We start from the raw sequence: 13,123 nt of genomic DNA on the forward strand, positions 1-13,123 counted from the left end.
TCTTGAGAAGATAGCTGAGGCAGTGAAGCTCTTCCCCTTAATGTGGCATGTAGGATAGAGGATAAAGTTTTTTTTTTAAAAAACCCAAACAAACCTGAAGCTCATAGAGAATCACAAATGATGAAATATTTGCCAGGAAGGTTTTCTCACTTGATTGTTTTTCATCTCTCACAATTTACAGTGCAACCCTCATTCTCTTAATAATGTGAGATATAATTCTTCTGTGTAATATGATAACTGGTCCCAGAGAAAACTATTGTGTTCTTAATGGTCAATCATAATGAGCATAGAGAAGTCAGTTTTATTTACATTTGCTAACTATGTTAATAAGCACATATAAGTCATTTTTATTTTGGTGTACAAGTCTCTTGAGGGAAACAAAAGAAAATTAATAAACATTAAGAATAGAAATATCTATGACTTCGGATAGATGTTTCAGTATATGAAAATTAGTGGGACAGCATTGACAGTGGTAAATAGAGATTTGAAAAGATTTCTGTGCAGATTTTAAATAATGAATTAACCAAATATTTAACTTTGCTACTGGTGACCTTTTCCACATGATCATTGTGAAGAATAAAAAGTTATAATTTGGATAAATTTGGACCAAACCTTCATGCATGAACAAGCAATGGCAAAGTCATCTCAGCATCTATCTGTATATGAAAAAAAGAAATGTATGGTACAATCTGATTATGTTTCTCTCTCTTTATGTAAGTTAAGTATTATTGAGGAATATATGCTAACATGGATTTTGACATTGTTGAAAAAATGCTGAGATGTCAGAATAAAAAGGTACAAAGGGTTGTGTCTCATTTTCTGCTCAAACTCTATTACAAATATTTTTGGTTTGTATTGGGTGGGTTATTTAAATTGAGTTTTCATTTATTTCTGATTGTTGGATAAGTGAATTTATTAATTTACTCTTCTTATATTTGTGGTCCTTTGATTAAATATATTTAATAATGATATAATTTTGCGTTTATTACCAAGTGAATACCAAAATAGCAGTTATGTTGTAATTTAAATTCTATCATTTTCTTTTTAACAATGTGCTATTAAATATACGTTTAATAATCTTGTATTCATGCGTTAGTTTAAAAGCTTCTTATGCAATTATTTTAGGCTAATGTATGGTAGGAAAATTAATCACTTACATAAACACACAAACAGAGATTATACAAAAAAGAAATGGGTTTTCTCAAGATTTCCAAGAAAGAAACAGAGGAAATTATTTTTATATTTATTGGATAGTTTTATATTCCTTTTTGTCCTAGAAGCACAAAGCGTCATATATTGGAGTGCTCCAATTTTCCAACACTATCACAATCCTGTAGGAGTACAGACATATTATGATGAAACCAATTATTCCAATTAATCTTCAAATGATGAAAATAGACTTTTGTTCTACATAAAGCAACTGTTTTGATCATTACATGAAATAACACTGCTGAAAAGAAGAAGGAAGGGAAAAAATATGAGGTTAGTAATTGATCCTGTAGTGCAGATGGGTAAAAATGGGAGATAGTGTATTTTGATATTCATTCTTTATATTTCTTGATGTTTCTCTATTCTCACCACATATCAAAATGCCATCTCCAAAATTTTATCTAACTCAATTTCCCTCCTTTCTTTCTTTGCAGTTATGCAAGCTTTGTTATAAATAAAACATGGAGAACCAAACCACAGTGCCTTACTTTCTGCTTCTGGAATTCTCTAAAAATAAGCATCTGAAGTTTTTGCATTTCTTTTTCTTCTTTGTGTTATATTTGACTACTGTAACAACAAATCTTCTCATCATCTCTGCAATTACTTTTGATCATCGATTGCATAGACCCATGTATTTCTTTCTCATGAATTTAGCTCTACAAGACTTGGGTATTGTTTCAATCATTGTGCCCAAATCCATGATCAATTATATCACAGACAACAGATGCATCTCCTACTTTGGTTGTGTTGCTCAAATCTTTCTCTTTACTTCTTTTCTCTCTTCTGATTTCTTTCTTCTCACAGCCATGGCATATGATCGGTATGTCGCCATTTGCCACCCACTGCACTATGAGATGGTGATGAATTGGAAATACTGTATTGAAATAATAATTCTAGTATGGGTTACAGGTCTCTTCTGGAGAATGTTGAATGCCACCAGTACCTTTTCCATCCCTTTTTGTTCTAATGTTGTCAACCAATTCTTTTGTGAACTGCCACATTTGCTAAAACTATCCTGTTCTGGCATAAATCTAATTGAGGTTGGAATTCTTGTGGCCGGTATCATTACTGCAGTAGGTTGTTTTACTTTTATAGTTGTATCTTATGCAGTGATCTTCAAGACAGTGTTAAGAATCCCTTCTAAAAATGGCAGGCAAAAATCTTTATCCACTTGCATTCCCCATCTTACAGTAGTGTCTATGTTAATATCAAGTGGAAGCATTGCCAATCTGAGACCTACTTCTAATACTCCATCTTATTTAGATTTTGGGTTGACTGTACTGTATACCCTCCTTCCACCAATGTTCAATCCAATCATCTATAGCATGAAAAATACAAATATTAAAAGTGCCCTTTTCCAATTTTGGAGGTTTTAATGAATGAATCAATGTTTTTTATTTTTATGTATATACACTACTCAAAAAAATAAAGGGAACACTTAAACAACACACTATAACTCCAAGTAAATCAAACTTCTGTGAAATCAAACTGTCCACTTAGGAAGCAACAATCAATTTCACATGCTGTTGTGCACATTTAACTTTATACAGAACAAATTATTCAATGAGAATATTTCATTCATTCTAGGATGTGTTATTTGAGTGTTCCCTTTATTTTTTTGAGCAGTATATTTCATTCTTTTACTTTCCCTTAATAAAGTAATAAAAGTAGAAAGGGATTATTGGAATGGAAACAAATCCAACCTCTGTAGTAGAAGAACCATAGAACTCAAGATGTTATTTGCAAAAATCTTGCATCACTAATTATTATCAATTTTGTTTACCGCTCCTAAATATGGATGTTTGTAGGTCTGAAATTTGATAGGCTTGGAAAAGATACTTGGGGAAATGACATTGTGAATTTTACAATTATACCTTGTGATGAAATGCTACTGATACTGTGACTGTGTAGTAACAGAACCTTATTCTAAATTTGAACAGATGTTAGATATTTGAGATAGGGCAGTCAGTATACCAACTCCTCAAGTTTAACTGGATTTATACTTTTATAATATTAAACCATGCTGCATTTAAGCATGGCTTGTAAAATAAGAATAAGATAAAATACCACCAAGGATTAATGAGGTTGTCCGGAGCCAATAAGAACTTGGGAATTAAATCTTCATGAGATCATCAAGAGTTCCAGGAAAACAAAACACCCATCTAATGAAAGCTGACTTGCAATGTCATCAAAGGCTCTTGTTTAACCCTTTTTATATAAATGGGAGATTTTAATACATAAAGAATTTCATAGAATAACAGATTTGGATGTAACACAAAGGAATCAAATTTGACTTTGCCTATAACTATGCAGTTGGCTTTTCACACATGCACCAGAACATTTCTTTTTTTCCATTAGAACTCCTTTAGAAAATGAGAAACAGGACTTCCGGTTTGGACCGGGGCTGCAGCGGAGGCTCCGGGGCAGGGCTCTGTCCCTGAGACTCCTTCACCCCTCTAAAGGTTGCTATTTGCGATTGGATCAGAATCTATCGCTGAAGCTCCAGAGGGAAGGGTTCACCCCGCAGCTTTAGAGATGGGAGAAACGATCCTCGTCTCTTCGGGGATCTGGCCATTGCAGTCCGACAATACAAGTGGGAGGTGAAGGAAGTTAGAAGAAGAAGCAGAGCTCAGAAAAAGAAGACAAGAAGAAAAAAAGAATCTATGGTACAAGTTTTTTCCTGATAATTTTGAAAATGACTAGAAAAAAAGATAAACTTTTTAAAAATAAAAGGCGAAAAAGAAAGCAGTAAGAGAAAAATCGTACCCTTGGGCCAAAGTGAGCTTACGGACGGAACTTCTTTTTTTATTATTAAATAAAATATCTAAATTTACAAGAATTGAAGAGTGTTTAAGACCGTGACTTGATATAAATCTCACATTCCTGAAGAGGATTCTAGGGAATGTGAGTTAATCAAGATTAAAAGATTAATAATTCCAAAAATTCTTGAAAGATGAAACTTAAACTGACTGCAGATTCCGGGTCCTTCTTTCTTACGCTATTTGCGGAAGGATTACGCTTTGTATTTCTTTTTGTGCTCTTTTTGAAAATAAAACAAGGAAAAAAGAATTAAGATTGAGGAATGAAAGTGATGAACATTAAATAGAAGAGAACTATTGTTTGATTACTTTGCTAGTATTGGAAATTGGGATATACTTTCTGCACCTCTGTTTCTGCAAGAGCACAGGAAAACTTTTTTCTTTTCTACATTGTCTGGAAGAAACCATTGAAAATCATAATCATCACAAGGAATTAAATTCGGAATTGGATTACAATTGATTCTTAAAACATTGGATTACAATTATATTATGTGGCTTTAAAGACAAACTGGATTACAAAGAATTTGTTATAAAATAAAACTTGAAATTTGGCTTGGTACTATCTTTTTTGGAACCCCTTTGGAATATAATTAAATTTTGGTTTCGTGATTTGCCTTGGAACTATTTTTTTTAATTTTTTTAATTTTTTTATTAGATTTGTATGCCGCCCCTCTCCGAAGACTCAGGGCGGCTAACAACAATGAAGAAAACAATGTAACAAATCCAATATTAAAAAGCAATCTAAAAAAAACCCAATTTAAGAGACCAATCATACAAACAAGCATACCATGTATAAATTCTATAAGCCTAGGGGGAAGGGAAAAAAATTCAATGCTCCCATGTCTGACGACAGAGGTGGGTTTTAAGGAGCTTGCGAAAGGCAAGGAGGGTGGGGAAAACTCTGATATCTGGGGGGAGCTGGTTCCAGAGGGTTGGGGCCACCACAGAGAAGGCTCTTCTCCTGGGTCCCGCCAAATGACATTGTTTAGTCGACGGGACCCGGAGAAGGCCAACTCTGTGGGACCTAACCGGTCACTGGGATTCGTGCGGTAGAAGGCGGCCCCGGAGATATTCTGGTCCGATGCCATGAAGGACTTTATAGGTCATAACCAACACTTTGAATTGTGACTGGAAATTGATCGGCAACCAATGCAGACTGCGGAGTGTTGGTGTAACATGGGCATGACTTGGGAAGCCCATGATTGCTCTCGCAGCTGCATTCTGCATGATCTGAAGTTTCCGAACACTTTTCAAAGGTAGCCCCATGTAGAGAGCATTACAGTAATCGAACCTCGAGGTGATGAGGGCATGAATGACTGTGAGCAGTGAGTCCCGGTCCAGATAGGGCCGCAATTGGTGCACCAGGCAAACCTGGACAAATGCCCCCCTCGCCACAGCTGACAGATGTTTCTCTAATGTGAGCTGTGGGTCGAGGAGGACGCCCAGGTTGTGGACCCTCTCTGAGGGGGTCAGTAATCTCCCCCCCAGGGTTATGGATGGACAGATGGAATTGTCCTTGGGAGGCAGAACCCACAGCCACTCCATCTTATCCGGGTTGAGCTTGAGTCTGTTGACACCCACCCAGACCCCAACAGCCTCCAGGCACTGGCACATCACTTCCACTGCTTCATTGACTGGACATGGGGTGGAGATGTATAACTGGGTATCATCCGCATACTGATGATACCTCACCCCATGCCCCTGGATGATCTGACCTAGCGGTTTCATGTAGATATTAAATAGCAGGGGGGAGAGGACCAACCCCTGAGGCACCCCACAAGGGAGAGGCCTAGAGGTCGACCTCTGACCCCCCTCTAACACCAACTGCGACTGACTAGAGAGGTAGGAGGAGAACCACCAGAGAACAGTGCCTCCCACTCCCAAACCCTCCAGCCGGCGTAGAAGGATGCCATGGTCAATGGTATTGAAAGCTGCTGAGAGGTCAAGAAGCACCAGGACAGAGGACAAGCCCCTGTCCCGGGCCCGCCAGAGATCATCCATCAACGCGACCAAAGCAGTTTCCGTGCTGTAGCCGGGCCTGAATCCAGACTGCTGGGGACCTAGATAATCGGCTTCTTCCAAGGACCGCTGGAGTTGGAGCGTCACCACCTTCTCGACAATCTTCCCCATAAAGGGAAGGTTGGAAACTGGATGGTAGTTATTAAGCACGGCTGGGTCCAGAGAAGGCTTCTTGAGGAGGGGGCGCACAAGTGCCTCCTTATAAGGAGCCGGAAAGGACCCCCTCCCCAAGGAGGTGTTGACAATCTCCTGGACCCAACTCCGTGTCACCTCTTGACTGGCTGAAACCATCCAAGAGGGAAACGGATCCAGTAAACAGGTGGCGGAACTCACAGCTCCAATGGCCTTTTCCACTTCATCAGGTGTCACCACATCAAACTCTTCCCAGACAGGTGGACAAGTACGTGCCCCAGTCACCTAGACTGACTCATTGTCAGTCGACTCTGTTATCCAATTGGAGTCAAGGTCCGCCCGGATCCGAGTGATTTTATCAGCGAAAAATGTGTTAAAATCCTCAGCACTACTCTGCAAGGGCTCCCCAACTCCCCCCTGGTTAAGAAGAGAGCGGGTCACCCTAAACAGAGCGGCCGGGCAGGATTCCGCTGATGCAATAAAGGCAGCATGATATGCGCATCTTGCCGCCTTGAGCACCACTTTGTAAGTCTTAATGTGAACTCTTACAAGTGTTTGATCGGATTCGGACTTACTCTTCCTCCATCGCTTCTCTAGACGTCTCTTCTGGCGTTTCAACTCCCAGAGCTCCTCGTTGAACCATGGAGTTCTAAGGGGTCTAGCGCCATGGAGAGGTTGCAACGGCGCAATTCGGTCCAGAGCCTCCACTGCAGCCTTGTTCCAGGCCTCAGCCAGAGACTCTCCCGAGCTGTGGACGAGTGTATCTGGAATAATCCCAAGCACCGTCTGAAAACCTTCTGGATCCATCAGGCGCCTGGGGCAGAACAACCTAATCGGTTCCGCCTCCATGTGGGGAAGGATTGCATCCAGGAAGTCAAGCCGCAGCAGAAAATGGTCCGACCATGACAAAGGCAATACTTCTAAGCCCCTTAGTCTCAGACCATTACTCAATTGCTCAGAGAGGAATACCATGTCGGGTGCGTGCCCTCCCTCATGAGTCGGACCCTGTACTACTTGGGTCAGGTCCATGGCTGTCATGGTGGCCATGAACTCCTGTGCCAGTCCAGAGGTTTCGCCAAGTGATGTCAGGTTGAAGTCCCCCAAGACAATAAGTCTGGGGAACTCCACCGCCAACCCGGCTACCTCCTCGAGTAGCACAGGCAGGGCCTGTGACACGCAGCTGGAAGGCAGGTACATGAGAAACAGGCCCACCTGAACCCCTAAGGGACTTGCAACCCGCAATCTCTGGAGCAATGAGTCTACGCAGGCCAAGGCTCTCCCTGACTATAATAGCCACTCCTCCCCCCCTTCCCTGGGGTCGAGGCTGATGCCATATCTGAAACCCAGCTGGGCAAATTTCAGAGAGAGGAACTCCTCCCTCCGGGCCCAGCCAGGTTTCAGTTACACAAGCCAGGTCGGCCTCCTCATCCAGGATTAAATCCCGGATGAGGAGAGCTTTATTTACTACCGACCTGGCATTGAGTAGCAGCAGCTTGAGCCCAGGGCCAGAATTACATTCATCACCAGTACCCAAGGTTGGGTTCACAGAGCCAGAACAAGGGATCATTATTAAGCAGCGATCCCTCGTTCCCCTGGAATGGCTAGCTCTGTGGCCCCCACCAATGTTCCCTCTAATTTTTTTTCAGTGTGGGCGGAAAAGTATAGTCTCTGAGCGACAGTCCCTTTGGGATTGGGCGGCATAGAAGTATAAATAAATAAGAAAAAAATTCCCTTATTTATTAAAAGAAATTAATAATAAAACAAAACCAAAATCTATTACTATTATTACTATCTTCTCTTTTTCCATCCCTGTCTCCTCCCCCCTTGTGTGTGTGTGTGTGTGTGTGTGAATTCTTGAACCATTTCCAATAACAGGTGAGCTATTGGAAATAGTTCAAGAGTTCATACACACACACACACACTTTCTTTCTCTTCTCTCTCTTGCTATCTCTCCCCTCTTTCTCTCTCTCTCTCTTTCTCACTTACTTCCAGGGGGCTGCGAGAGCGCTTTCTCTGAGTGCTTTGGGAACGCCTGCCCTGCCTCTACTGCAGCCCCCTTGCTGGAAGTCTGGGACGAAAGCACTCCCAGCGAAGGGGCTGCGAGAGGGGCGGGCATTCCCAAAACGGATGGAGAAAGCCCTCTCTCGCAGCAAAAGCGCTCCCAGCCAGGGGGCTGCAAGAGACGGCTTTCTCCGTCCGTTTCAGGAAAGCCTGCCCCTCTCGCAGCCCCCTGGCTGGGAGCACTTTTGTCCCGAGAAGCCGAAGCCGAAGCCACATATTTACATATGAATCTACATCATATAAATATTCCTATCGACATTGTCTTTTAATTGCTTTTAGATTTCTTAATATTTTATTTCAATACTTCTTTTAAGTTTCTCTTTTTTTGTCCATTGGTACCATTTTGTCCAGGTTCTATAATAGTCCGATTCTTTTCGATTATTAAGCTCCATTGTCAATCTGTCCATCTCTGCGCAGTCGTATATTTTCTTGATGATCTCATTGTCTTCAGGTATTTGCGGATTTTTCCAGTTCTGTGCAAATACAATCCTTGCAGCTGTTGTAATATGCAAGCTTAAATATTTTACATTTTTAGAATAGGTAACTCTCATAATACCCAATAGAAAAATCTCTGGCATATATTCCATTTTTGTATTTGTTATTTGACACAACCAATTATTTATTTTTTTCCAATATTTTCTTATCTCTGGACATAACCACAACATGGGGGAAACCATGTTGGCTGTCACATCACAGGTCCCTGTTCTTACAAAGTCAACTTAGAGGATGGATGAACCTGGCAGCATCACATCAGCCAGCTACATGGGTGCTTACAGCTGGATGACACACTTCCACCTGTAACCACCTTCCTGAAATAGCTCCAAGACATGTGTTCACCTAATGTCATTTCATTCCTCTCAGTCATATCACTGGTCGATTCACCAGCTGTTGGCCTCCCAATACAGATTCCAAGCCCTGATACTCTATCCATTGCCTCCCCAGTGCCAACTGTCACTCCACAAGCTGTTCCCAATGCTTCCCAAGAGTTGTACCATTCAACTAGGTTGCTGTCAGACAAAGTTGAGGTGATTCTGTTCTTAGAGACCCCCTTTGGGTTTCTGTTGTGCTGTTCTTCATTTGAGCCTTCATTAAATGCTTCAAGTTAAATGACACTTGCCTCATTATTTCCAGTATTCGGACACAACAAAACTGGCATTAAAATAACTCTTAAAGGGTATGGGCTCATTCCCAGATGCCACACAAAAATATGAATATGAAGTACATGGATTACAAAGTGATGCCCAGACAAATTATGCCCGACCATGGTATCCTCCTGCGCCGACTGGAGGGGTTAGGGATTGGAGGGGTTGGTAGTGGGAGGCACCATCTTATGGTGGTTCTCCTCCTACCTCTCCAGTCAGTCACAGTCAGTGTTAGTGGGGTGTCGGAGGTTGACTCCTAGATCCATCCCTTGTGGGGTTCCTCAAGGGTCATTCTTCTTCCTCCTGCTGTTTAATATGTACATGAAACTGTTGGGTGAGATCATCCATGGGAACAGGGTGAGTTATCATAAATATGCTGATGATATTCAGCTTTACTTCTCCACCCCGTGTCCAATCAATGAAAGAGTGAAAGTAATGTACCAGTGCCTGATGACTGTTAGGGTCTGGATGGGTGCTAACAGGCTTAATCTCAATCTCGACAAGATGGGGTGACTGTGGGTTCTATCCCCCATGGACACCTCCATCTGTCCATCCATTACCTGGGGGGGGATTTTTGACCCAGTCAGAGAGGGTCCACAACTGGGGTGTCCTCCTCAATCCACAGCTGACAATGGAACATCATCTTTCGGCTATGGCAAGGGGATGTTTTCCCAGGTTCACCTGGTGCACCAGTTATAGCCCTATTTGGATAGGGAGTCTTTGCTCACAGTCATTCATGCTCTTTTCACCTCGAGGTTCGACAACTGCAATGCTCTCTACATGGGGCTACCTTTGAAAAGTGTTTGGAAACTACAAATTGTGCAGAATGTAGCTGCGTGTGCAGTCATGGACCTCCCAAGGTATACCCATGTTTATTCAGGGATCTGCAGACTGCACAGGCTGCCAATTGGTTTTGGGGCACAATTTAAAGTGTTGGTTTTGACCTATAAAGCCTACATGGCATCAGACCAGATTACCGATGGGACCGCCTTCTGCCACATGAATCCCAGCATCCAGTTAGGTCCCACAGAGTCGGCCTTCTCCAGGTCCCATCAACTAGATAATGTTGCTTGGCAGGGCCTAGAAGAAGAGCCTTCTCTGTTGGGGGGGGGAATCAGCTCCCCCTGAAGATGCGTACTGCCCCCACCCTCCTTGCCTTTCATAAGAACTGGAAAACTTATTAATGCCATCATTAGACCCCAGCCTCTGACCACTGAATGTTTAGTATGCTTGTGGTTGTAATTGTGTGGATGATTTTTAATGTTTAGCCTTTTTATAATGTTTTAATTAACTGCTTATATTAAATGGATTTAGCTATGTTATTGTACACTGTTTTGGTCACTGATATGCTGTTAATCGCCCTGAGTCCACGGAGTGGGGCAGCATACAAGTCAAATAAATAAATGAATGAATGAATGAATGAATGAAAGAAAGAAAGATAGATAGATAGATAGATAGATAGATAGATAGATAGATAGACAGACAGACAGACAGACAGACAGACAGACAGACAGACAGACAAACAAACAAACAAACAGGTAGGCAATAAATAAATAAATAAATAAATAAATAAATAAATAAATGTTGAAATATTTTATTGAATAAAGCAGTACTAAATGATAACCACAATTGCAGAGTATACTTTATACAGGAAATTATACAAATAAGCATGTAAATAAGAAAAGAACCATCAATATAGGCAATGGTGGGATTCCAATAATTTAACAACTGGTTTGCTCAAGGTCCGGTTGACTGTTGTGGGAGATGTGGCCCATCCCGCAGCTCCACTGCATATGTGGGGATGAGCCTCCTGCGATGGCCAACCTGACCCTGGGCAAACTGGTTGTTAAATTTCCACTCTTTTCTGAGGTGAGGTTTCTGAGGAATGAGGAGGGTGCTTATCATAGAAGCAAAAAAAATGATGATATCGAGAGCTTGCATGGAAAGGTAAAGAATTGTGGCAATTATAGGAAGGGTTGGCACTGCATATAGGAGTTGTTAGTCAGTCTGCAGGCAAAAGTGAAGGCAGGCAATTAAATTGTCAGCATAATGGAATCTGGAAGGTAGGGGAGACTGCAGAGTTAGTACGGCCAGGCAAATTATCCCCCCCCCCCACACACTATAAAATTGGATCCTGAACTATTAGCTAACAATTGATTCCCTATTTTTGTATATTTTTTATGTTTTAATTTTTATGCTTACTGTTTTTAGTTAAATTAATCTGGGCTTTCTTTTAATTGATGGATAACTGGGGTGGGTGTAGCAATATGTTTGGAAGGAATGATTGGTATGGGTGAGATGGGTGGTATTATGATATGGATGAGTGAATGGGAATGGTATGAATGACATGTTTGGCCCACCTGATGTAGGAGAGGCAGGAGGGGAGAAGGCACCTATCTCTGGGGTGGCAGAGTGTAAGAATATCTCAGTGCTTCTGGGGAGAGGCAGATATGGCAGGAGCCATGGAGCTAGCCATTCCTGGGGAAGGAGGGATCGCTGCTTAATAGCGATCCCTTGTTCTGGCTCCATGAGCTCAACCCAGAGTACTGGTGATGGGTGTAATCTTGGCCCTGGGCTCAGGCTGCTGCTACTCAATGCCAGGTCAGGTAAATAAAGCTCTCCTCATCTGGAGGAGGAGACTGACATGGCATGTGTGACTGAAACCTGGCTGGACCCAGAGGGAGGAGTTCCTCTCTCTGAAATCTGCCCAGTTGGGTTTCAGGTATGGCATCAGCCTTGACCCCAGGGAAGGGGGGGAGGAGTGGCTATAATAACCAGGGAGAGTCTTTGCCTATGTAGACTCATTCCTCCAGAGATTGCGGGTTGCGAGTCCCTACTGGTGAAGTTGGACTTAGGGGTTCAGGTGGGCTTGTTGCTCATGTACCTGCCTCCCAGCTGCATGTCAACAGCCCTGCCTGTGCTGCTCAAGGAGGTAGCCAGGCTGGTGGTAGGGTTCCTCAGACTTATTGTCTTGGGGGATTTTAACCTACTGTCGCTCAGTGAAACCTCTGGGCTAGTGCAGGAGTTCATGGCCACCATGACAGCCATGGACCTGACTCACATAGTAGAGGGTATGACTCATGAGGGGGGGCATGCACCAGACATGGTATTCCCTTCTCAGCAATCAAGTAATGGTCTGAGACTAAGGGGCTTAAAAGTGTTGTCTTTGTCGTGGTCAGACCATTTGCTACTGTAGCTTGACTTCCTGGCTCCTATCCTTCCCTGCAGGAAGGCGAAAGTAACTAGGTGGTTCCACTCCAGATGCCTGATGGACCCAGAGGGCTTTCAAAGGGCGCTTGGGTTTATTACAGATGCACTCATCCACAGTTTGGCAGAGTCTCTTGCTGTAACCTGGAATAAGGCTGCAACAGAGGCTCTTGACCGGATTGCGCCATTGTGACCTCTCTGTGGAGCTAGACCCTGGAGAGCTCCTTGGTTTACCAAGGAGCTCCAGGAGTTGAAATGCCAGAAAAGACGTCTAGAGAAGCGATGGAGGAAGAGTAAGTATGAATCAAATCAAACACTTTTAAGAGCTCATATTAAGACTTACAAAGTGGCGCTCAAGGCAGCAATATACGCGTATCAAGGCCTGCCGCCTTGATTGCATCAGCAGATAAAGTCGCTCAGATACGGGTGGACCTCGACTCCGATTGGATAACAGAGTCAACTGACAATGAGTCACTGAGTTTACTTGGGCCCGTACTTGTCCATCTTTCTGGGAAGAGTTTGATCTGGTGATAC

At 42.5% G+C, this 13,123-nt stretch overlaps 1 protein-coding gene across 1 annotated transcript; it reads left to right on the forward strand.

The window, feature by feature from the left end:
• Positions 1–1,670: 1,670 nt before the first annotated feature.
• LOC139153463 (olfactory receptor 14A16-like) lies at positions 1,671–2,585 on the forward strand. Its single transcript, XM_070727425.1, has one exon. The coding sequence runs from the start codon at positions 1,671–1,673 to the stop codon at positions 2,583–2,585; it is 915 nt and encodes a 304-aa protein (XP_070583526.1).
• The last annotated feature ends 10,538 nt before the right edge of the window (positions 2,586–13,123 follow it).

The sequence above is a fragment of the Erythrolamprus reginae genome, chromosome Z, assembly GCF_031021105.1.
Source record: "Erythrolamprus reginae isolate rEryReg1 chromosome Z, rEryReg1.hap1, whole genome shotgun sequence".
In the NCBI taxonomy this organism is placed as follows: domain Eukaryota; kingdom Metazoa; phylum Chordata; class Lepidosauria; order Squamata; family Dipsadidae; genus Erythrolamprus; species Erythrolamprus reginae.